The 22,780-nt window shown below is 39.0% G+C and overlaps 6 protein-coding genes across 6 annotated transcripts in view; 2 read left to right on the top strand and 4 right to left on the bottom strand.

The window, feature by feature from the left end:
* The window catches only part of LOC106318231 (ATP synthase subunit beta-1, mitochondrial-like), an 8,414-nt gene extending 7,131 nt beyond the window's left edge, over positions 1 to 1,283 (top strand). The window contains exons 7-10 of the mRNA XM_013756119.1: positions 65 to 147; positions 236 to 460; positions 558 to 869; positions 956 to 1,283. Of these exons, the coding sequence (XP_013611573.1) occupies positions 65 to 147; positions 236 to 460; positions 558 to 869; positions 956 to 1,069 (734 nt within the window). The 3' untranslated portion in view covers positions 1,070 to 1,283. The remainder of the gene's footprint in view (positions 1 to 64; positions 148 to 235; positions 461 to 557; positions 870 to 955) is intronic.
* On the bottom strand, positions 1,107 to 4,971 carry LOC106318230. The gene is made up of 13 exons (XM_013756117.1): positions 4,714 to 4,971; positions 4,124 to 4,468; positions 3,736 to 4,049; positions 3,576 to 3,668; positions 3,396 to 3,486; positions 3,144 to 3,237; positions 2,964 to 3,061; positions 2,808 to 2,877; positions 2,624 to 2,727; positions 2,436 to 2,552; positions 2,262 to 2,338; positions 2,140 to 2,184; positions 1,107 to 2,061 (listed from the first exon to the last, which is right to left on the bottom strand). The coding sequence occupies exons 2-13, from the start codon at positions 4,406 to 4,408 to the stop codon at positions 1,518 to 1,520; spliced, it is 1,932 nt and encodes a 643-aa protein (XP_013611571.1). The 5' UTR covers positions 4,409 to 4,468; positions 4,714 to 4,971; the 3' UTR covers positions 1,107 to 1,517.
* A 2,183-nt stretch (positions 4,972 to 7,154) lies between these two features.
* LOC106313418 (flavonol synthase/flavanone 3-hydroxylase) lies at positions 7,155 to 9,809 on the bottom strand. The gene is made up of 3 exons (XM_013751217.1): positions 9,290 to 9,809; positions 7,987 to 8,314; positions 7,155 to 7,611 (listed from the first exon to the last, which is right to left on the bottom strand). The coding sequence occupies exons 1-3, from the start codon at positions 9,754 to 9,756 to the stop codon at positions 7,396 to 7,398; spliced, it is 1,011 nt and encodes a 336-aa protein (XP_013606671.1). The 5' UTR covers positions 9,757 to 9,809; the 3' UTR covers positions 7,155 to 7,395.
* An 815-nt stretch (positions 9,810 to 10,624) lies between these two features.
* Positions 10,625 to 14,932, top strand: LOC106317936 (DDT domain-containing protein DDB_G0282237). The gene is made up of 11 exons (XM_013755754.1): positions 10,625 to 10,771; positions 11,573 to 11,708; positions 11,872 to 12,044; positions 12,195 to 12,607; positions 12,682 to 12,760; positions 12,826 to 13,175; positions 13,302 to 13,732; positions 13,808 to 14,003; positions 14,075 to 14,236; positions 14,325 to 14,413; positions 14,518 to 14,932. Exons 2-11 carry the CDS (start codon positions 11,596 to 11,598, stop codon positions 14,666 to 14,668), a joined length of 2,157 nt encoding a protein of 718 aa, XP_013611208.1. The 5' UTR covers positions 10,625 to 10,771; positions 11,573 to 11,595; the 3' UTR covers positions 14,669 to 14,932.
* A 140-nt stretch (positions 14,933 to 15,072) lies between these two features.
* On the bottom strand, positions 15,073 to 18,160 carry LOC106317937 (DEAD-box ATP-dependent RNA helicase 25). The gene is made up of 10 exons (XM_013755755.1): positions 17,829 to 18,160; positions 17,636 to 17,742; positions 17,393 to 17,448; positions 17,080 to 17,304; positions 16,594 to 16,800; positions 16,427 to 16,513; positions 16,259 to 16,354; positions 15,964 to 16,179; positions 15,682 to 15,864; positions 15,073 to 15,465 (listed from the first exon to the last, which is right to left on the bottom strand). The coding sequence occupies exons 1-10, from the start codon at positions 18,062 to 18,064 to the stop codon at positions 15,193 to 15,195; spliced, it is 1,686 nt and encodes a 561-aa protein (XP_013611209.1). The 5' UTR covers positions 18,065 to 18,160; the 3' UTR covers positions 15,073 to 15,192.
* A 960-nt stretch (positions 18,161 to 19,120) lies between these two features.
* LOC106317935 (DEAD-box ATP-dependent RNA helicase 26-like) lies at positions 19,121 to 22,630 on the bottom strand. The gene is made up of 10 exons (XM_013755753.1): positions 21,801 to 22,630; positions 21,580 to 21,686; positions 21,257 to 21,312; positions 20,947 to 21,171; positions 20,594 to 20,800; positions 20,428 to 20,514; positions 20,245 to 20,340; positions 19,949 to 20,164; positions 19,667 to 19,849; positions 19,121 to 19,513 (listed from the first exon to the last, which is right to left on the bottom strand). The coding sequence occupies exons 1-10, from the start codon at positions 22,628 to 22,630 to the stop codon at positions 19,286 to 19,288; spliced, it is 2,235 nt and encodes a 744-aa protein (XP_013611207.1). The 3' UTR covers positions 19,121 to 19,285.
* Between the last annotated feature and the right edge of the window lie 150 nt (positions 22,631 to 22,780).

Below are 22,780 nucleotides of genomic sequence, written 5' to 3' on the forward strand. Positions count from 1 at the left end.
TGTGCTCTTGTGTATGGACAAATGAACGAGCCCCCGGGTGCTCGTGCCCGTGTTGGGCTCACTGGTTTGACCGTTGCTGAGTATTTCCGTGATGCTGAAGGCCAAGATGTGTTGCTTTTCATTGACAACATTTTCCGTTTCACTCAGGTGAACTTCTATGTTGTTTGCTTTATCTATTAGCATCTGTGTGCCATATGTTACTGTAAATTTAACTTCGGTGTACTATCTTGGGTAGGCTAACTCTGAAGTGTCTGCTTTGCTTGGTCGTATCCCATCTGCTGTGGGTTACCAGCCAACTCTTGCTTCCGATCTCGGTGCTCTTCAAGAGCGAATTACAACCACCAAGAAAGGTTCCATCACCTCAGTGCAAGCCATCTATGTCCCTGCTGATGATTTGACAGATCCTGCTCCTGCCACAACTTTTGCTCACTTGGATGCCACAACCGTGCTTTCCAGACAGGTCTGAACTCTGTCTTCTTTTGTTGATACTCATTCAAAATTGTTTGGTGGAATGCTCATATGGTAACAATCTATACTTTTCTTTTTCCCATGTGTAGATTTCCGAGCTTGGAATCTATCCTGCTGTGGATCCTCTGGATTCAACATCCCGTATGCTCTCGCCCCACATTCTTGGTGAGGAGCACTACAACACGGCTCGTGGTGTGCAGAAAGTGCTACAGAACTACAAGAACTTGCAAGATATCATTGCCATTTTGGGTATGGATGAGCTAAGTGAAGATGACAAGCTGACCGTTGCCCGTGCCCGTAAGATCCAGAGATTCTTGAGTCAGCCATTCCACGTTGCTGAGATCTTCACTGGTGCCCCTGGCAAATACGTTGACCTGAAAGAAAACATCAACAGTTTCCAGGTTTGTGTATATGCATTCCCATATGACCTTCCCGTTGCTCCATGATTGTTTGCTATAATCTTATATGAATATGTAAATTGTTGCAGGGTTTGCTCGATGGTAAGTACGATGATCTTCCTGAACAATCGTTTTACATGGTTGGTGGCATCGACGAGGTTGTTGCTAAAGCAGAGAAGATCTCCAAGGAGGCAGCAGCTTAAGGGCTTTATTCAGATGCTTAATACACGTCTCTTCTTCTTTTTGTTGACAATAACGAAAAAAACAAACAAAAGCAATGCTTTAGGCTGAACTGATAAAGCATTGTGATTCCGATCTTTTTGAGTGTGAGAGCTGCAAGATGATGCTGAACATATTCATTCACTAGTACTCAATTTTTTTGGTTATTTAATAAATGTTTAAAAAGAGTCTTGCAGATTCCAATTTCCATTTTATGATTTCTTGATCTAAGTCTATTATTCTTTATTTCCAAGAGTGGTGCACGTCTTTACAAGCATTGTATTTGAAACCATCTTAGGCACTGTGATACTAGTTTTCTGAAAAGTGTATCATTGTATATGATCTAACATGTTGTCACGTAACAGCTTCTTCCATAGCCTTTATCTTATATACAACTAAGCATATATGAGTCCACTAAAACGCCACTCTCCACTAGAAGCTCAAGCTACCTTCTTTCAACAATGCTCTATAATCTCTCGGCACATCGACACGATCAATCACATCCAACGCTTTCTCCTTGTCGATAACAAAATCAACAAGTGAAAAGCCAGAAGAAAACCTCTTCACCGCAGCAGCGGATTTGCTTCTCCTCACTCCACGAAAATACTCACTGCTTTTGCTCAAAGGGTCACACTTCCTCACCCGCGAGTAGTGCTCAGAATCAAAGTCTTGACTCTTGCTAACGCATGGAGTTTTATTTCTTTCGATCACCTCTTGTAACATCTTTTGCTCCTCAGCCGTTACTAATGGGACACCGAGTGGTTCAGATGTCAACTGCTGGTTCGTACTATTAAACGAAGATTTGATAGAAGAAAGTCTAGAAGCTCCTTGAGCGTCGCTCTTTGCTTTTGTAACCAAATGCTGTAACCAAATGATCTGTCCGAGAATGTAGTTCTCTGTCTTTTCTTTGCTAGCGTGATAGAGTGTCTCGATCCTTAGTGTATCTCCACCACTAGGCTTACTCGTGAAGTCAGTTCTGTAAAATTAAAAACAAAACTATTAAAAAAAACACAAAGGAGGAGAAGGTGCAAGTCTCATTTCATTCACTACTCACCCTGTGCTTCCCCACTCTCCAACCCAACCGAACCCATGATGAGCTCTGTGATGAACACATTCAACAATCTTTAGCCATAAAAGAAAAGAAAATTTCAAACAAAGAAAAGTCAGTTTGCTTACTTGGTTGTGTTGGCTGCAATAGGGACAAGCCAATGAAGTGTCCTCTCCATCTCATCCTTAATTTGTGTAACCGAAAGCTGTCAGAAAATTGATATTAGTGAGGTTGGCAAAAAGAAAAACATTCTTCCTTTCAGTTTTGTAGATCAGAGAGTGTGAACAAGAAGACATTATTACCTCCTTATCGACTTTGAAGGACTTAATCTTGGAACGAAGAGCCAGTTTTATAGTAGGTGGCAAGCTTTGGTATAGAGAATCCCTCGCATTTGAAGTTATAGAGCTTGAACGGGCGACCTATGGTCAAGAGAATACACTTAGAAACAACCAAACCAAAAATGAAGCAATGCTAGATTTGGTGCACTCACAAGTGTATCAATCTGCACAATCAAATTTGCATAATGTAAAGCAAGACCAGCAGGTCCCAATCTTTTATCACAATCTGCAGCTCCTTTCTTCAATGGTTTATCATCTGGACAAGAACATTCAAAAGCTTAGATCAGATGCTCAGTAGCACATGGTAGAAAGTACCAAAAGGGGGAACTTACATACCAGCATCACCGAAGATATTATGAATCTCTAGCAACAAGAAATGTACAATGTCTACCAGTTTCTCCATCACCTGAAATACAAATTAACCGTAAACATAAACATACAGCCAAGAAAGGATTTGGTGATTTTAAATGATAGAGAAGTGGGTACACACACCTCTTCAAAACCTCTGCACCACAAGGACTTTTTCTTTAAGCTTTTCACTATCTTTTTCTGAGATTTAAGTTCCGTTTTCAAGATTGCAAGACCGTCTCCTATATTGAAAAGAGGAGGACTGCTATCAAAAAGGATCTTTCAAATGTAATAAAGCAGGCAAAATAGTCTTTGATAGTTTACCTTTACTGCTACTAGCTGAGTTCTCTTCTTCTCTGCGCTTTTGGTCATAGTCTTTCTGCAACCGATCCAATACTTGGAGTTCTTGGTATAGTTCCTGAACCCAAAAGAGGTATTCAACACATAAGTTTCTATCACACAATCTTTTGAAAGCAAACAGCTACTAAACAGCATAGCTCAACGAACATAGCACAAGGCACATAACGCATATCTAAGTAGTAAGAGCAACTCAATATGATCTTAGAGTTCACTCACAGCTGTATACTGCACTAGAACCATCAGTTGCTTAACAACTAACGCAGCGTCTTCATTCAACTGTCTTTGAGGGGTTAGTTCTTTGCTGATCCTGAGAACCAAAAAAATAAAAAAAAAAACAAATTCAACAACTAAAATAGAAGGCTACAACACACAATCTCATGAACTGTATAAAGCTACCTGTCGAAGTAGCGCTGCAAATTATGCCACTGAAAGTCTTTAGATCGGTTACCAAACCGAACCACTTCTCCCAAGAAAACTTCCAGCTCCTGCCTGCACAATATATAACAAAGTTAAACCATCTTGCAAAGAAAAGCATTCTAGACTTGAATGTTGTCACCTCTTATCAGCAGCAACAAGTCTGAGGAGCTCATCAAAATCATTGGAGACAAGATTCTGAACACCCTGGGAGTACAGAACAGTTTCTTTCAAAGGCATGATGTTCTCCTCAGAAAGTGATTCAATGAGATTTGAGCTCTTGACGATTGTGTTCGCTACTTCAAAGGCTAAGATCCGAAGCTCTTCCCCTTTAGTTGCAACTCCAGAAGCAAATCCACCGCTGCTTAGATCCGTCATGCTACTCCCAAGAGTATCCAAAACATCTTTGGCTTTACCTAAACCCGCTTTCCCTAGAAGCATACTCGCCTCTGTAACCTGCCACACAACAGTTTAGGACTCAAAAAGACACACTTTGCAATATTACTAAAGAGACAATCCTTTTAACTAACCTTTGAAACAGCGGTTTGAGTATATCTTGTAGACCGAGGTTTCTGCGGTGGAGGTAGCCTCGGAATGCCATCGTATAAATGATCTTCTTCTACTGCTTCCTTTTCGCGGAAAGAGAATACATCTTTCAACTGGCTTTGTTCGTTAGCGTCTTTAACCATACACTGCCTCGTACCAGGACCAAACAAAGTGACGTGGCTAGGTGAAACATCATCAGCTAAACTTGAACCTGAATACTCACTGCTGCCAATATTGATTCCGAGGCTCTTGGAGCAAAAACTCCCCATAACTTTTTTTTTATATACTCCAAAAGAACTCAAGATAAAGTCTTCGAGAAGATCATGCCACTGAGGAGTTGAGAGTTAGTTAAAGGGTGAGACTTTGATCCAAAACCAGCGAGGGTAATGAAAAGTCAGATCAAAAGACTCAAAAGAACAAATCGTGTCTGGAATATAGCTCAAGTCTGAACACACAACGAAGTAAGACTTTAAGTCAAACACTGAGCAAAAGCCTCTCTCTTTCTCTGTATAGAACTAAGCAGCAAGATTGGAATTTTTTTACCAGAAGAAAGCGAAGAAGAAGACTAACTTACCCAGAAGACGAATAGAGATTGGGCTTTACGACAGAGAGAATAGTGAAAAGACAAAAAGACAAAGCAAAGTAGAAAGGAACATGAGAATCAATGTTAAAACTTAAAAGGGAAGAAAGTCAAGGAGAGTGGTATGAACGAAAGGAAGGAAATCTCAAAAGACAAAAAGGGGTTCAACAACAACAACAAATCAAAAGGCATCCTCCTCCAAAGCCAAAAAACGAAACTGCGAGACCAATAAAAGTCTTGAACTTCTTTATTTTTTTTTTATTAATTTTTTTTTTTTTTTTTTTTTTTGAAAAAGGGCTAATTAATCTCAAAAGTTTTTAAGGAAAAATAACAGTCGCAAGCGGTTACGGATTGGTCGGTCAAATATTCCAAGGACGACGTTGACTCAACTTTGTGTGTCTTTTTGTTATTTCATTTCAGTTCCGTAGAAGTAAAAGCCTCATCTTTGCCTGTTTCTCACTTCTTTCTTCCCGAGAAGAAACCCAAAATTGCGTAAAGGTTTTGGACTTTTTCAAAGGTGTGTGAAGGAGATCTATCTAAGAAATGATTAGAACACTAATCAACTAATCACTCAATGAATTAAAAAGACCCTCGTATTTGACAGATTGCTTGATCATTTGGTTCATCAACTGTTGAGAATAGTGGATCTTTAGCATAGAGTAATAAAGAGTCTTGTCACTCTCTTTACTGTGGAATCATTTTGAACTATGCTTCCAAGTATATATTCCCATGGGTTCCTCCACAGATGTTTAAAGTTCCAATCCAGGAGCTTTTTATAATCATTTAGCTGCTGAATAACTTGTGGTTTTTATAGATGCTAGGAGATTTTTAATCTACCACTAAGGCCTGAGGCACATCAGAACGATTGGATTTTAGATCTTCTTCTTTTGAACTTATTAAACTTAATGCCCCTTGTAATATACGAACCTCGGAAGATGTTATGACATAAAACATGTACTTGCATGCTTGTATAGGAACAAAAGTGATTTGCTAGCATCGAAAAGGATGTATTGGCAATTGCTACGATAAGTACACATTCCCCTTGCTCCCCTGCCACGTTTCACTAAAGCATGAATTAACCACCGCCTGGCTTGATATTCAAACTCAACATAAGCTCTTGTGTATCTCTTGTGTTACCAGAAACTTCTCTTCACTCTTCTGGTATCAGTAGGATACAAAAATATTAATAATAATAAATAATAAATTGAAGTAGCTTTGGCTTTAATGAGTGTTGTTCTCACAAAGCCATCTTCTGATCTTCATAATGAATGTATATGCAGTCGGCAGGTAAGAAGAGAATGAAAGCCATATGTAGAGTTGATGTGACTCAATAAGCTTTCATGGCCTTCCTCAAACTTTAACTAGAGATTTTTTAACACAAGGTTTTAATCTCTGAAGTAAGATACATTACATTATACTCCCTCCATTCGTTTGTTCACGCATATTAAAAACAAATTAAATCTATATCATAAATATATTATTATCCATGATTATTAATTTTCACTAAATTAAATTACTAAAAATTCAATAAACTCAATTAATTTTTAAAAAAATTAATTTTTTTTATCGAAATACACAAAAAAATTATTTTTGTTTTACAATTTTTTCCCAAAACATTTTTTTATCAATTTAAACAGATTCGATTAAGACTGCCCAAATTTTTTATCTTTGTATAACAAGGTTTTAATTCATTTGATCCCTTTGTGGTATTATGCAAAGTATTTCCACCTAATGCATAATTACTTCCAACTAACAATTTTTTTTCATTAATTGTAATTTTCATTAGTTGTTGATATTTATGGTTGGAAAAGAAGCCTTTAAAAAAGGGATAGCGGTACAACCAATGTTTTGAAAACCGGACCGGATATTGACTCGGCATCGTAACTGGGTCAATGGTCGGACCGGTCTAACCGGTTCAACCGGGTTTTAAATTAAAATCAAATTTAAATAATTAAATATATATATACCATTATTTTTATAAAAATTTATATAATTTCTAGAATCTAACTAAAATTGATACATAAATAAATAAAAACTTAAAATATATATAAAAATATAATAAAAATTAATTTATTTAGAAATATACTTTTAAAAATATGATTTTAAATGAAATATTTATAAATTTGCAATTTTTTTTATTTTTTTTAATTTTAATTGAGAAAACCGGATTTTAATATTGAACCGGGTCACCGGTTTTACCGAGTTTGGCCGGTTTTTTACCGGGTTTGCCGGTTTAACTCAAATCCGGTTTTTAGTACAATTCGGAACCGGTTAGAAGACTGAGTCACGGTCCGACCGGTTCGACCGGTCGGTCCGATCCGATTTTCAAAACACTGGGTACAACAGTAAGTCAGTAACAACACACCAACTTTCTATATACATATGTCACCAACTCCCCGATTCCTAAAAATGGTCCTACATAACTGGCGAATGTATGGCGACACAACAAGAACATGTCTTCGTCAAACGTTAAATGTAATACTGTTATACTACATGTCTTTTTAGTCTTTATTTTCACCACAACTAGCAGAAAACAAGAGACATACCGAAAGTTCTTATCGCGGGAACACAACAACAACCACATCTTATTTCAAAAGCAACAAGTTTAAAATAAAATAAATAAAAATTCATCAACACTTTTTCTTCATGGTTTAGATTTTTTTTTTTTTTTGTTTCTCAGTCCAGAGGAAGCTTATTGAGCTTACGGTAACTGTAGTCCTTGAAAGCAAAAGGCTTGTACTTTGGAGGATTATCATCGCTTATAAGCTCCGGTAATGGCCCGACTATCATTTCACGGTGTGGCTCCAAGAACACTGGCCACGACATCCTCGTCCTGTCCTTATCCACTGTCGTCCTATGCAACACATTCTTATACCTCCCATTACTCAGCCTCTGCAAAATTTCACAACATTCCATTAAAAAATAAATGACAGTAATGACAAAAATTAACATCATATCTTATTAAAAAAATTAACAAGAATTCTTAAATTAGGATGGTTTACCACTGAAACCTTAACCCTGTTCTTTAACCAAAAATTTAATCCTAAAACCTAAATAAAATTAATTTTTGAAAACCAACATATCTTTTTAACTCTAGGAAAAGCCTAAACTCTAATAAATCCAAAACACTTAAATGGTAATCCTAAAACCTAAGTTCTTTACCCTAAAAAGATTTAAAAAAAAAATCTGATTTTCTGAGATTTTCAAAAAAAAAATTAAACTTATTTTGTATTATTATTCTGTAATTGTTTTTAAAAAAAATCAGACCAGTATCTGATCGCCGATGTGAACAATGACGGCGGAAGGAATATACTCGGCGTCGAACCAGTGATCGTCTTTGAATACTTGAAGTCCAGGAACTTCATTAGGTACAAGCAGAGTGATTCCACTTAGATCAGTATGTGCCGGTACTCCCAAGGCTAAGTCCGGCCGAGGACACGGCGGATAATAGTTAATCTTCATCATATACTCCGCCAGATCTCCGCCGAGACCTTCTCTCAACGCCTCACGACGTAAGCCTAACCCTTCCGAGAGTATACCTAACAATGTCTCGGACAGCTTCTTCACATGCAACGCGTACTCTTCGTTCACCTCTCTAATACATAGCCACGAAGAAACCAAAACATATTCAAATGTTATATCAATTTAAAAATAGTTTAAAACTATTTAAACCTTTCCACTTAAATCAGATTTTAAGAAAATTGTTTCGGTTATATGACCTAGGGGTGGGCTTCCAGGTATCCGTTTGGGTTCGGGTCGGGTATTTCGGATTTTCAGGTATTTCGGTATAGAGGTGTAGAACCCGTTCGGGTATTTCTGTACTTCGGGTCGGGTTCGGATATTTTTAATTCGGGTTCGGTTATTTTGGATCGGGTTCGGATATTTAGATTTTGAAAAAACAAAATTAAATTTTTATTTCTCAAATTTCTTGTATTTAAAAATATAACTTTCACTTAACTAATTTTTTATTTTTAATAGATTGAATGGTTAATAGATTTAGACATAACATTTTGAAACTAAAAATACATTAATTTTGTTATTGTTTTTAAATTTTGGATGTAACTTTTTGTTAATTTTTGAAAAAAAAAATTTGACATGCATTTTAAATGAATAGCAAATCGTTTTCTCCGTAATTGTATATATATCATATGAGGTTAAAATATGTGTAGTATCAATATAAATATTTTATATAAAATAAGAAATGTAAATTAGAAATATAAAGTTAATTATACATATGTTTGGTTATTTTCGAATATCCATTCGGGTTCGGATATCCAATCTCTCCTAATTTAATACCCTTTCTAATATTCTGCTACTTCAGTTCGGATTTCGGTTCGGGTTTTTCGGATCTGATTCGGGTGCCACTTCGGATATCGGGTAAAGTACCCACCGCTAATATGACCAATGACTTTTACACGGATGTTTATGTAACGCCCCGACCCACGACTAATGGGCGGGACTAATGGGCGGTCGGGCGTTACAATTTATGCGCTGTTTAAACCAATTTTTATAACATTAGTTAGAAGCATAGAGTATCACGACAGTAACGGTCTTGTTTTCAGGCATGTACCTGTACTCAGGTGGATTCTTTGGCCAGAAACTGTAGTTAACGCACGACGGTGGCCAGATCCTGTGGAAGAGATGATCAACCCATGCTTTCTTACCTTCTACTTCTTTCTGTAGCTTCGTTCCATACCCTTCGATGTCTTTCGCATCTACGGGCTTCGCGACGGACTCTTTCTCCGAGGAAGGAAGCTCGAAGAACGTTCTCCCCACTTCCTGCAACCGTTTTATCAGCTCCGTGGGAATCCCGTGATTAACCACCTGGAAAATCCCCCATTCTTCACTCGCCTTCACCACCGCACGCGCCACGCTCTCTTCGTCGGGGTCGCTCAGGTCGACGACGGGGATCGCCGGCACCGGGCCTCGGAAAGTGGTGATCGCCGGCTGTTCTTTCTCCGATCTGATGAACTCCAGAGGGATGGCTTCGGTGTGGAGGGAAGATGATGAAATGTCTTGGACTCTCTCGATCTCCATAGCTTTAGTTATGCCGGGAACAATGGAGGAGGATGATGGTTCTAAATTTAGAGGAGGGGGAGGTTTGGTTTTTAAGGAGGGAGGGAGTGATGACGTGGCGAGGTATTGACCACTTGATAGAAGTAACTACCACATGTAAAGTACGTGTTGGCATATGCATGTAATATCGTGAGGTTTGGTAACGATATATATGCTTTTTTTTTTTGTAAAAGGAGTTTGGTTTGGTACCGATATTTAATCCTTATTCTTTTACTTGAAAAGTAGCATTTTAATAGGGCAAATCTCCAAAATAACACCTTTCTAAGTTTATATCACAAAAATAGCACTCAAAAACTAAAATGACCAAAATAGCATTTTATCTTTTGAAAATTTTAATTTTTTTATTTTTCAAAATTTGAAATCTTATCCCCAAAACCTCATTTCTCAACTCTAAACCCTAAACCATAAACCTTAAACCCTAAACTATAAACCCTAAACTCTAAACCCTAAACCCTAAACCCTAAATCCTAAACCCCACACTTTAACTCTAAACCCTAAGTTTGTGATTTTTGATAAAACATTAAGTGCTATTTTTGTGACTTTTGACCTTGAGTGCTAGTTTGGGAACAAAAACTTGATTTAGTGCTAATTTTGTCTTTTTCTCGATTAAATATCATCCGGAGTCGTTGACAAGGTAATACAAATTTCGATTTTAAAAAACACCACTGAAAATTAAAGCCTTAAAGCCCCAGGTAAGAATACCCTAGGCCCAGTAAGTCCATGTTAAATGGGCTTGATTAATTAATAGGAAAGGAAATAAACTAATTGGCTCCAAAACAGCAACACACGTGTACATACACACACACACACAACTCGCATATTAATAAGTTTCCCTTCATTCCCATAAGGAAGGACTTCGGACCAAACAGCTGAGAAGCGAGAGAGCGGGCGAGAGAGAGACCAGAGATCTAAAAGCAACCTCTCTCTCTCTATCTCCGTCTCGACGACGCGCATTCTGAATTTCAATACATTCTCTGTAAGATCCGAGCCCATCTCTCTCCCTCTCTCTTTCTCGCTCGATGTTGATATTTTTCTCCTCAATTGTATCTATTCTGGCGGGAATAACGATCCTCTTTCGTGTGCGATTTTTGCTTCTCTTCGTTGTGAATTTCGCATTTGCTTTTACGTACTTTTGTTTGGGCGATTGATTGTTTGTGTTTGTTAATTATATTCCTTGCTGCTTTGTTTATGCTTCGTTATTGCTTTTTGTTTGTCTTTTTCCTGTCGGTTTCGCCTTCTGTGTGGTCTTGGGGATTGTCCGAAGCCGGCGCATGTTAGTGTTTTTTGTTTTTATCGATCCTGGGTTTTGATTCGTTGTTTTTTACGTTTCGGTCCCTTCGATTATTGATCCGAACTGGTAACGGTCGGTAGATCTTTTTGCAAAATTCGATTGGGATTGCGATAGTTCTAGGGTTTAGTGCTATGTTCGATTGATCTCGCATGTTCCACTTGCTTCTCTATGGTATCTGTCTGTCGAATCAGACGTTTGAAATTAGAAACAGCTCTATTTAACTATTTGCTAGCATTCTGCCTATGCGTTACGATTCCACCCATTCAAAAGTATCTGTTCTCCTTTGTTAAGCATTTGTGGAATGTGACTGAAACTCTCTAAAATATTTAACATATGTGACTAACGTCTTGCTTTGATAATCTATTGGTGTCCATTTGTTATTACATCTCGTTGATGTTTGTAACCATGATTACACAGAAAGTGATTTTCATTGTTACACAGACATTCAAGTTTATGAATTTTTTTTTTTGGTTTTTTACACCACAGGGTCTGTCTTGCCGTTTTGAAAGATGCCTTTACTAAAGAAGAAGCCACATAAACTTCTTGAGCCCCCAAAGAACTTGCAGCCACAAGAACTTGTTTTTCAAGTTCGTCTCACTAAGGAGATATTCCGAGATTATCAGTATCCTTCTTCTTCTATAACTGTTTTTGGTTTGTGAATTGAAAAAGAAGAGACGTCTTTTTAACATGTTTTGATTCATATTATCTTCCAAAGGCTTTGTTCTTCATGTTTATCAATGCATGTGCTGCGTCAGAACATTTTTTGTTTCCTTGACATAGAATAGAATGTACTTGAAGAGGATAAATCTGTATCGCCAGCGTGTTTGGACATGCAAATCTACTGGCAAAACTAGTTTGACCTACGAGGAGGCCTTACACTCAGAAAAACTGGCGAGCAAGAAGGTCCAAACTCTTCCCAGAGAGCTAGTTGCACCTGCGTTACGTATCATCCAATTCAGTAAGTTCTTTACACCTTCCCTCCATTATTCTGATAAACTTGTGTCAGAGTCTTGTTTTGTTTCATTATATATAGAAATTACTGTATGTATCCGAGGATGGCAGCATAAATTGTCAGTATCTCTAATTCTATTTCTACTATTTTGTGAAGGTACACTCTCATTGAAAGATCTTGCTGACACAATAGCCACCGAGTTGCAAACCTGCTTCTTCGCTGGCGCAGAGCTGTATGGAAACAGGGATGGAGATTCTCATCCGTGCAGAATCTTGAACATACTAACAGATGGGGATAGTGAACCTCAGTACGAGGTAGGCTTCCTTGACAAAGACAAGGAAATAAACGAGAAGGCAGTGCTGTCTGGGGAGGATCTTTCATGGAAGAAGAAGTTTCCATTTAGTAGAAACTTTCTGAAGTCTTTCATTCGAGAGTCAACATGCCACAGTATACCTTGGGTAGTTAATGAGTACCTGGCTAAAGCGCATGGAATCACTAGGAACATTCCCAAGGAACTTAAGGGCAAATATGTCTTTCAAAATGGAGAACTGGTTCAGCAAAGAAAGCAGGTAGATGTTAAGTACACCATCATGTAATAATTGGTCTATGTACTAATCGGTTTTGTCTCATCGCTAAACTATAGGAAGATAAAACCGGAAGGGATAAGGGAAAAAGAAAGAGAGCAGAAGATGGTAGCCATGTTGCAGAAGAGACAGATAAAGGTAAATAAAGAGATTATGTCTTGCCTGTATGATTTTATATTGATTTTCTTATTCTTTTTTATCAGAGACTAATGGCACCGAGGAAGAGCCTCCTATCAATTATCCAATTGAAGATTCACTGTTGCCACCGGAACCTGATGATGCTAAGATCACTCAGCGTCCTTCTCCCTCAAGGGATTTTAGTGTCCCAATGGATTGCGTTGGGGATCTTCTCATGGTGTGGGACTTTTGCTCTTCATTTGGTAGGCAGCTGCATCTATGGCGGTTTTCTCTTGAGGACTTTGAGAATGCTCTCTGCCACAAGGAGAGTAATTTGGTTCTTATCATGGAAGTGCATGCCTGTCTTTTCCGGTTCCTCATCAATGAAGGCGATGAGACTTTCAAAGCTTTAAAGAGAAGGAGTCGCAAGTCAAAGGTTAGATCTTCATCTCACAGTAATATGTTATTCTCATTGAACATGAAGTTGTTAGGCTTGTAATTGTCTTTTAGTTTTTTTTGTGGTTGATGGCCTGCTTGTTGATTCATGTCAATCTTGTTTCAGATAACATTGATCACATGGACAGAGTTTTTATGCGACTTCTTGGACTCGGTTGACATCCCTGATCTGTACTGTGACATTGGAACGATCAAACGGGGACATTATGGTCTATTGGACCCCAATGTGAAACTGGGAATCCTAAGGGAGTTGGTGAACCAGATAGCTGAAACAATGTTGTTTAAGGGAGAAGTAGACGAGCTTCTTGAACAACGGCATGCCCTTGGAGCTGCTAGAAGAGAAGAAGCGTTGGCGGAAGCCAAACAAAAAAGAAAGGAGAAAGAACGCTCCAAAACTGGCGAGGAAGCTAGAAAGAAAAACAGCCCACAGGTAATAGAAAGCAGTGAAGACAGCAAAATGAAAGAGAGCACTGAGGGGGAAACTAAGATGGAGAATGGGTCTGTTTCTTCAGGAAAACCTGAAAAATCAGAGAAAAGGTTTGGCTTCTACTATTTAAACGTTTTGTTTTCAAACTATATTTGAGCTTATAACTGTTCTTGTGGTTGTGATAGGCTTATGGCGAATGTCTATCTGAGAAAGCACAAAAAGCATATGACGGATACAAAAAGCACATCAAAGGAGAAGGTGGAGAAGGAAGAGGAGGAGGCTGAATCAGAAGAAGGAGAAGAGGAGGAGGAGGAGGAGAAAGGAAAATCATCAAGTGAAGATGAGAAAGGAACATTAGAAATGAGGGGCCCCGAGCAGAGGGTTGAGTCCTTTCCTCTCATAATCTATGTTTGCTTTGACCAATCAAGTCTGACCTTTGTATTTGTATGCAGAGGCAATACTATGAACGAGAGATGGAGAAAATAGTGATACGTACAAACACCTTGGGTAAAGATAGGAACTACAACAGGTACTGGTGGTTCCGAAGCAATGGGAGGATATTTGTTGAGGATTCTGATTGCAAAGAATGGGGCTATTATACCTCCAAGGAAGAGGTATCATCATCAAGCCACATATGGTTTAATTCTTTGTTTGATCATTTAATTGCATAGATTTATTCAAATTTGTTTTGTGGAAATCCAGCTCGATGCATTGATGGGATCATTGAACCGTAAAGGAGAGAGGGAACTGTCATTACATACGCAGCTAGAGAAATTCTATGACAGGATATGGTCAGTTTAGAGCTTCTCACTTCTATTTTACACTTGTAGAAAACACTGCATTAACTGAAGTCTCATGGTTTCTGTGACATGGCTAATGACTTGTGATTTTGCAGCTCAACACTACAAAAGAGGGCGAAGGACATAGCTCACAACATAGAAATGGAAGAAGCAGTGGTTAGGAGATCGAGCCGTGTAAAAGCTCCTCTTCATGAAAATCCAGCTAGTGCCTTCCAGAGATATGTTAACAAGTGGAAAGAGGACTAAACATAGCAGACTTCGATTCTGCATAAGAAAAGCTTTTGCAGTTGCAGCCATAACCAAAACTAGCCATTTACGGGCTTGCCTTCTCTAGTTTTTCTTTCTGGTTCTTAGGACATTGGTAGGAGCCTTGCAACTTATGACCGCAAAAAGGATAGTCTTATCGTATGGGCAAGATGGTGTTGGGTTTTTGTTTTTTTCTGTTGCCATTCATCATCTTCTATGACATACACTTTGCCGGCTAAATAGAAGTTTCATTATTATCCCCAATATCCTCTGTCATTTGCTTCTCTTATTTTGAGGTTTCAGGCAAGTTTTATAGGTAATTTCATGTTTTGAAGGAGTAGAAGAGAACATACGAATTTTCAATGACACAGCCTCTTTGTTAAGCTCTACAATCAAAGAATGTGTAACTTTTAATAGATTTTTTTTTAATAAATAGAAAATCAAAGTGTTGCGAGAATATAACAAGAGTTCGTACATCAAAAATAAATAACGTTCAAAACAACAACATACCATTAAGACAAAATCTACCTGGAACGATAATTTTTTTTTCCTTTTCTCTTGTCAAAACCGGGAGCGACTCTAAGACCTGGAACATTTTTGAGACCCATCTTGCCAATAACATTTATAGGGATAGCTGGTGGGGTGTCCAGTCCCATGCTGCGGCTAAACTCATTGGCTAACTCCACCAGTCTGGTTGTGTCCCTAGCAATCTTCTTCTGAGATTTGTAGTAACCCAACCATGCCTGATACGCAGCCTCCTTGTGCGTCATTTCCACTTGGCTAAGCGCCTTCTGTACCTGAATCCAACAAGTTTCTCACACTCATCAGCACCCACTAGAGAGTCACATACTCTTGACTACAAAGAGGTTTGTGTTATAACTATTCTAAACATAGGTACTTGCATAGAGATTCATACACAGTTTATAACACTTCAGTTGTTAGAGAACAAGGCTTGCAAAGTTTAGTAGAGTAACAAATTGATGAGTGTTCGCCCTACTATCTGAAAAGCTTACCTTCTTCACAGCTTCATGATCTATTGGCGGTAGAGGAGCCTTGGCGATGGGCAAGTCTTTAACAGACGACAGAAAGTACTCTTCCCAAGGTGCCAACAAAAGCACACCTTCTCCTTCCTTGCCTTTCCTCCCGGTTCTACCAAGTCTATGTATGTATTGTTCTCTGTCTGATGGTAACCCCATCTGAATATCCAACATTTACAAAACAACAACTTCAGTGAAACCGCTTAACTTTGTAGTAAGTAAATTCCATGATATGGGGAAACTACGGTATGATTTTACCTGTACGACTAGTGACACATCAGGGTAATCTACACCACGAGCAGATACATCAGATGTTACAAGGATAATACTCTTCGACTTGCGGAACTCATCAGAAACTCTGGTTCTGTAACTCTGCGGTTTTCTAGAATGGATCTCTCTGACGTTCAGGCTTAGTTGGCCGAGCAGATCGGCCACCAATCTCGTAACCATAGCAGTTGTACAGAAAATAATCACCTGCAACAACAAGGAGATGTGTTGTTAGTTCAGGAATACATTGGTTGGCTCACAATTGCACTAGAGAAACAGTTTTTACCTTATAACCCACATTATCAGCAATGTGTTTTTTAAGGAGCGCATATATAAGCGAGAAATGTCTATCCAGTGTTGCAATCATGTACATTTGTGAGACCTGTGAGATAAAACAGATAACATCCAATCATATGGCAGTCCATTTAAATGAGTTTAAAAGATAAAGTTTTACCTTTTGATGAGTCTCCCCACTACCCTCTTGAACACAATTGACGAACTCATGATCTTGTTTCAAAGCAATATGACATATTTGGCGGACCTTGACACAAGAAAAAAAAAACATAATTCAAGATTCCAACCCAAAAGTGAGAGCCTTTTGTGCAAGAAACTGACGCTTACCTCTTCAGGTACAGTGGCGGAAAACAAAAAGGTTTGTCTCTGCTTAGGAACAGCGGCGATGATCCTCTCAATATCCCTTCGGAAACCCATGTCCAAGAGATGATCAGCTTCATCAAGAACAAGGACTTTCACACCTTTCAACCTTGTCGCAAATCCAGAAGTGTTGTCAATATGGTCTATGAGCCTTCCGGGTGTAGCCACTAGAATCTGAGAGTGTTCAAACATGTGATTATTAAACAAAATATGGAGACACATCTCAGTGTTTAACAGACATACATTCTTTCTCCAGTTATCAGTTGTAATTTATCATTTTTACAAACTGAACGCACCATATGCACATAACGATTGAAAAACAACCAAATTAATTAAAAGAAGTATATGCAACTCCATTGGTAACATTTTCAATCTTAGAGCCTAAAACAAGTGCAAGATTTTCTCACAATCAACTGAACATAAGTACACATGGATGCAAAAGAAATATCTTACCTGGCAAGGATGTTTTTGCATACGCCTCTGCTCAGCAGGAAGCTTAGTGCCTCCAATCACAACTTCAACACCAATAGATGAGTGATACTTGAGCAAAATGTTAGCTTCGGCAGCTGCTTGACAAGCAAGTTCCCGAGTAGGGCATACCACAAGAACAATAATTGGGGGATGCCTATTGTCCCGGCTTACAGGTGGAGACTTGATAACAGCTTCAATTGATGGAAGCTTAAAATATATTTAAAAAAAAAACGATAAGAACAAAACTCAACAATTCCTAACTGACCAACTTATATCCATGAATCAAGAGTCTCACCAAAAACGCAACGGTTTTCCCAGTGCCAGTTTTGGCCTTAGCTAGCACATCTTTACCTGATGTTCAAGAAGAAACATTAGAGGAAATAAATAAACAATAAACAAAGCTTCAATGTGAGTAATCCGGAAGAAAGACTGCACAAGTTTCTGCCTTTTTATATAAGCTTTAAACCCAATCCTAAACCCTAACTTTATGCCTTATAAGCAGCTCCAAGGATATTGAAAGAAAGAAAAAAATGTTCACCTTTGAGGATAATAGGAAGAGTAGCCTCTTGCACGACAGTCATTGTCTTAAATCCAGCATCTTGGATACCCTTTAGCGACAAAGGAGATAATGGGAACTGATCAAATCTGCAAAAAAATTAGCCATAGTGTTAGTAACAAAAGCTGTCTGAATCAACCTCAAGACAACAATCTTGTGTCTAAACTGTCTTCACCTTGTCTTAGACAAGTAAGAATCTGAAGTCTTTGGCTTATTATCAGCAGCCTCTACAGAGGCAGTAGAAGCCGCTTTCTTAATAAGAGGCTCATCAACATCAGCAGATTTGTCTTCTCTTCCCCTCTTTGGACGCCTTTTGTTTCCCGATTCATCTTCACCACCTGCGAGCTCCTTCGCAAGTTTTGCGCGAATCTCTCGTCTCTTCTTGCCGGATTTGAGTCCATCGGAAGTCATGGAGCCGAGAGGAGCAGGTGGAAGAGAGTGATGAGCGCCGCTTACCTTAACCTGTAAGGATGTAACTAACCACTTTCCCGCCGTCGTTTAATTAGGGTTTTATCAGGGGTTCTATAAGAAACAGAAATAGAGAGAGAGGCTTTTTAAGGGTAACAGACTAAAAAACGGCATGTAGTTTTGCTACCACTGCTTTGAAATGTTTTTGAATTTTTAATTAGAAACACTTCGAGTTACCAAGTAGGCCTGAGCATTTTACGCGGATCCGAAAATCTGAACCAGAACCAGATCCAAAATATCCGACCCGAAACCAAACCGAAAATTTACAAGTAATTATTGGGTCCAAAATTCTTCTACCAAAAAGAAACAGAACCGAAAAGAACCGATCTGAATAAACTCGAACCCGAAAATAACTGATCTGAATAGATCCGATCCGATAAAAACCTATTAATACCTGACTTAAAACATGAATATCCAAAACTATGATTTTTTGTGTTCTATTTTCTATATTTATTTTATGATTTAATTGAAATATATTTTTTGTTGACAATCTTTGTTATTATTTTTGTAGCATGTTGAAGTAATATGAAGTTTAAATGTAAAAATTTAAATTTTAAAAATGTTTTATTTAATTATTAATAGTTTATTTTAAGTTATTTTTGTAAAATTTTAGATATATATGACATTACTTCGACTAAATTTGATGAGATTTGGGTATTTGCATTTTTTTACACCATAAATACCTGAATTCTATCGAAACTCGATATGAATCAGAAAATTGTGGAATTTTACATGTGTAGATCTGAACCGTTCAGGACTGGAAAAAACTGATCCGAATTGGAACAAAAAATTCACAAGTACCAAATGGATACAAATTTCTAGGACTCAAATCCGAAAAAAAAACCGAAACCGACCGAGTACCGAACTATGAAGGCAAGTATGATGTAGGCCCGTCGGCATGTACAAGGTACATTTAAGGCCTGTATTTATAAGATTTAAGGCCTGTTTACAAATTATTTTATATTGTTCTTAGAAATATAGAACTTACACCGGGCCCTCTAAGTGAATGAACCGGCCTGCTTAGATAGTCAAGCTTTTCTTTTGGTTTGTTTGGTACAAGTGAAGAATCTAACAGACTTTTATCAAGTGTTTGCAAGAATGAAAAGAGATTGCACTTACAAAGCCTTATACGACAAAAAGCAAAACATTCGATGAAGTTAGATTCTACTTGGTTCTAAGACCAGGAACGTTTTTGAGACCCATCTTGCCAAGAACATTTTTGGGGATAGCTGGTGGCATGTCAAGTCCCATGCTGCGGCTAAACTCATTGGCTAACTCCACTAGTCTGGTCGTGTCTCTCGCAATCATCTTCTGGGATTTGTAGTAACCTAACCACGCCTGATACGCCGCTTCCTTGTTCTTCATTTCCACTTGGTTAAGCCCTCTCTGCACCTGAATCCATCATATCCACCAATAAGTTCCTTACACCCATCAATGTTCAATACTCTTTAAGATCTTAGCTATTAACTTCAAAGAGGTTTGTGCCATGAGATGAGACAATTCTAACATTGGCATTTGCATAGAGATTTTTAAGTCCAAGCTTACCTTTTTCACAGCCTCAGGGTCTATTGGCGGTAGAGGAGACTTGTTAATGGGCAAGTCTTTAACAGATGACAGAAAGTACTCTTCCCATGGTGCCAACATTAGTACACCTTCTCCTTCCTTACCTTTCCTCCCGGTTCTGCCAAGTCTATGTATGTATTGTTCTCTGTCTGATGGCAACCCCATCTGCATGTCCAACATTGAAAAAACAACAACTTCAGTAACAAGAATCCATTTTGCAGTTGCGGTGCAAATCCATGATTGAAAACTAACTACATGGTTTACCTGTACGACTAGTGACACATCAGGGTAATCGACACCACGAGCAGATACATCTGATGTTACAAGGATAATACTCTTCGACTTGCGGAACTCGTCGGAGACTTTGGTTCTGTAACCCTGCGGTTTTCGAGAATGGATCTCTCTGACGTTCAAGCTTAGCTGGCCAAGCAGATCGGCAACCAATCTTGTAACCATGGCAGTTGTGCAGAAAATAATAACCTGCAACAAGGAGGAGACCGTGTCAATTCAGATATACATTGGTGAATCACATCGAAATTTGACGAACAAGTTTTTTTTACCTTATAGTCTGGATTATCTGCCATGTGTTCTTTAAGGAGAACATATAGAAGCGAGAAATGTCTATCCAGTGATGCAATCATGTACATTTGTTTGACCTGGGAGAAAAAAACAGACATGAGAAATGAGAAACCTATATTATGGTAGGTCATTCATTTATATGAACCTAGAGAGCAATCTTTTACCTTTTGATGCGTCTCCCCAGATCCCTCTTGAACACAATTGATGAACTCATGGTCCCGTTTCAGAGCAATATGGCATATCTGGCGGACCTTGACACCAGAAAAAAAAAACAATTCAAAACTCCAACCCAAACAATGAGAGCCTTTTGTGAAAGAAACTGATACTTACCTCTTCAGGAACCGTAGCAGAAAATAAAAACGTTTGTCTCTGCTTAGGAACAGCAGCGATGATCCTCTCGATATCCCTTCGGAAACCCATGTCCAAGAGATGATCAGCTTCATCAAGTACAAGGACTTTCACACCATTCAACCTTGTGGCAAATCCAGAAGTGTTCTCGATATGGTCTTTCAGCCTTCCAGGTGTAGCCACAAGAATCTGAGATTGTTCAAACATGTGATTATGAAAACACAGCTGCTCACTAAAACTCCGCCATCTTAGAAGCACAGATTAAATGAAGTGCAAAACTTGCTCAAAATGAACTTTACAAATGCAGATGGAGTGGCAAAAAAAATTCTTATTACCTGGCAAGGATTTGCTTGCATACGCCTTTGCTCTGTAGGAAGCTTTGTGCCTCCAATCACAACTTGAACACCGATAGACGGGTGATACTTCAGCAAGGTATTAGCTTCCGCAGCCGCTTGACTGGCAAGCTCCCGAGTAGGGCATACAACAAGCACAACAATGGGGGATTGCCTACTATCCCGGCTTGCAGGTGGAGATTTGATAACAGCTTCAATTGATGGAAGCTTAAAATACAAACAGAAACGATAAGAAAAAATACTGACCGACTTATATTCATAACCCATACTCCCATAGAGTATAATGTCTCACCAAAAATGCAACGGTTTTCCCAGTGCCTGTTTTGGCCTTGGCTAGCACATCTTTACCTGAAAAAACAAAGCAAGGAAGAAACCAAAGAGTTAAAGAGTAAATATAAGAGGAATTTTAGAACAATTTGTCTAACAAAGCATGGAAAATTTGAGGAATCATGAAGAATGATACACAAGTCTCTGAGTTTTCTATGAAATACCTATCTGTTATAGTAAAAGCTTGTGTGATGCCGTCAATTAAAAACAATCACTACATTTCTAAATCATTGTGTTTTTTTTTTCCCGCCTTGCAAATAACTCTCATGAGAAGGATGAAAAATTCACCTTTGAGAATGATGGGAAGAGTAGCCTCCTGCACAACAGTCATTGTCTCAAATCCAGCATCCTTGATGGCTCTTAGCGATAAGGGAGACAATGAGAACTGATCAAATCTGTAAATCATTAACCATAGAGAGTATTCTCAATCAAATAACACTGAATGGTCAAAGTAAGTAACATACAGTAGAAGCAATCATAAGGAAACCATACAGCAAATGCAAACATACCTTGTCTTAGATAAGTAAGAATCTGAAGTTTTAGCAGTGTCAGTCCTTGGCATATCAGCTTCTACACCCTTAACCACTTTCCCAACGAAAGCCTCGTCATCTTCACTGTCATCCTCACTACTAACTTCACTAAACAAATCATCAATGCCTCCCAATACTACCTCGTCACTACTATCTTCCTCTTCCTGCCTCAAGCCTCTCGTCTGCTTCCCCAAACCCTTGTTTGTTTCCATCCCTCGCTCTCTCCTAAACCCTGAATCTACATTTCTCTCATTCCTCCCACGAAAAGAAGACTCGCCACTCCTCCCTTGAATCCTCCCATTCCTTGCACCTTCTCTGTCACCAAACCGGTTGTTCCTAACCGGTTCGCCGCCGGTTCTACTCCGGTTCGAACCCCCAAACCTATCAACCTTTCTAGAACCACCAAACCTATCAGCTTGACCTTCTCTTCCCTTCCTCGGACCCCTACCATCATCCCTCTCTACGTTTCTACGAACACGTTCCTGAACAGCTTCATCCTCATCGCTAGTGAACTTCCCACGCACGGAGCTAGTCCTCAAATCGCTCACCCAATCGCTAAGCTCCGCCTCGTCCTCAATCAAGCTCTTGGACGCGCGAATCTCTCCACGCCTCCCGAACTCGGGTCGGGTTGAGAAACTGACCCGGGAGCAGAGTCCGAGGCACGTTAGCCTCGAGGGAAGCGCCTTGGAGATGACGGGGACGGCGCGGAACGAGTAGATCAGCGCGGCGGAATTCATGGAAGAAGCGAGGTGAGTGCAGGGGAGAGAGTGAGTGATGAAGCGTACACCGAGAGGGAACTTCAAGGGCATGTCGTAACTAACTAAGTTCCCGTCGTCGGTGGTGGCCGGAGAGATTGTGTTGAGGATAAGGTGAAAGAGTGAGTCGCAAATGTTGAGAAGGGGTTTTAACGGTTTTTGTAGGAAACGCGATAGGTTAGAAATGGCCGTAAAACGATGTCG

This window comes from Brassica oleracea, chromosome C9 (genome assembly GCF_000695525.1).
Source record: "Brassica oleracea var. oleracea cultivar TO1000 chromosome C9, BOL, whole genome shotgun sequence".
Lineage (NCBI taxonomy): Eukaryota > Viridiplantae > Streptophyta > Magnoliopsida > Brassicales > Brassicaceae > Brassica > Brassica oleracea.

Bases quoted from the DNA above. Each gene is read 5' to 3' on its own strand.
- LOC106318230 (XM_013756117.1), bottom strand. From the start codon at position 4,408: ATGGGGAGTTTTTGCTCCAAGAGCCTCGGAATCAATATTGGCAGCAGT. The intron at 2,553-2,623 runs GTGAGTGCACCA...TCTTGACCATAG, and splicing joins TTGTGCAGATTGATACACTT to GTCGCCCGTTCAAGCTCTAT. The intron at 2,185-2,261 runs GTAAGCAAACTG...TGTTCATCACAG, and splicing joins ATTGCAGCCAACACAACCAA to AGCTCATCATGGGTTCGGTT.
- LOC106313418 (XM_013751217.1), bottom strand. From the start codon at position 9,756: ATGGAGATCGAGAGAGTCCAAGACATTTCATCATCTTCCCTCCACACC. The intron at 8,315-9,289 runs GTACATGCCTGA...GCTATGTATTAG, and splicing joins AAGAATCCACCTGAGTACAG to AGAGGTGAACGAAGAGTACG. The intron at 7,612-7,986 runs GTCTGATTTTTT...GAAATTTTGCAG, and splicing joins ACATCGGCGATCAGATACTG to AGGCTGAGTAATGGGAGGTA.
- LOC106317936 (XM_013755754.1), top strand. From the start codon at position 11,596: ATGCCTTTACTAAAGAAGAAGCCACATAAACTTCTTGAGCCCCCAAAG. The intron at 12,045-12,194 runs GTAAGTTCTTTA...TATTTTGTGAAG, and splicing joins GTTACGTATCATCCAATTCA to GTACACTCTCATTGAAAGAT. The intron at 12,761-12,825 runs GTAAATAAAGAG...CTTTTTTATCAG, and splicing joins TGCAGAAGAGACAGATAAAG to AGACTAATGGCACCGAGGAA.
- LOC106317937 (XM_013755755.1), bottom strand. From the start codon at position 18,064: ATGACTTCCGATGGACTCAAATCCGGCAAGAAGAGACGAGAGATTCGC. The intron at 17,743-17,828 runs GTGAAGACAGTT...ATTTTTTTGCAG, and splicing joins TCTTACTTGTCTAAGACAAG to ATTTGATCAGTTCCCATTAT. The intron at 17,305-17,392 runs GTGAGACTCTTG...ATATATTTTAAG, and splicing joins GGAAAACCGTTGCGTTTTTG to CTTCCATCAATTGAAGCTGT.
- LOC106317935 (XM_013755753.1), bottom strand. From the start codon at position 22,630: ATGCCCTTGAAGTTCCCTCTCGGTGTACGCTTCATCACTCACTCTCTC. The intron at 20,341-20,427 runs GTAAAAGATTGC...TTTTTCTCCCAG, and splicing joins CTGGGGAGACGCATCAAAAG to GTCAAACAAATGTACATGAT. The intron at 20,165-20,244 runs GTAAAAAAAACT...TCCTTGTTGCAG, and splicing joins CAGATAATCCAGACTATAAG to GTTATTATTTTCTGCACAAC.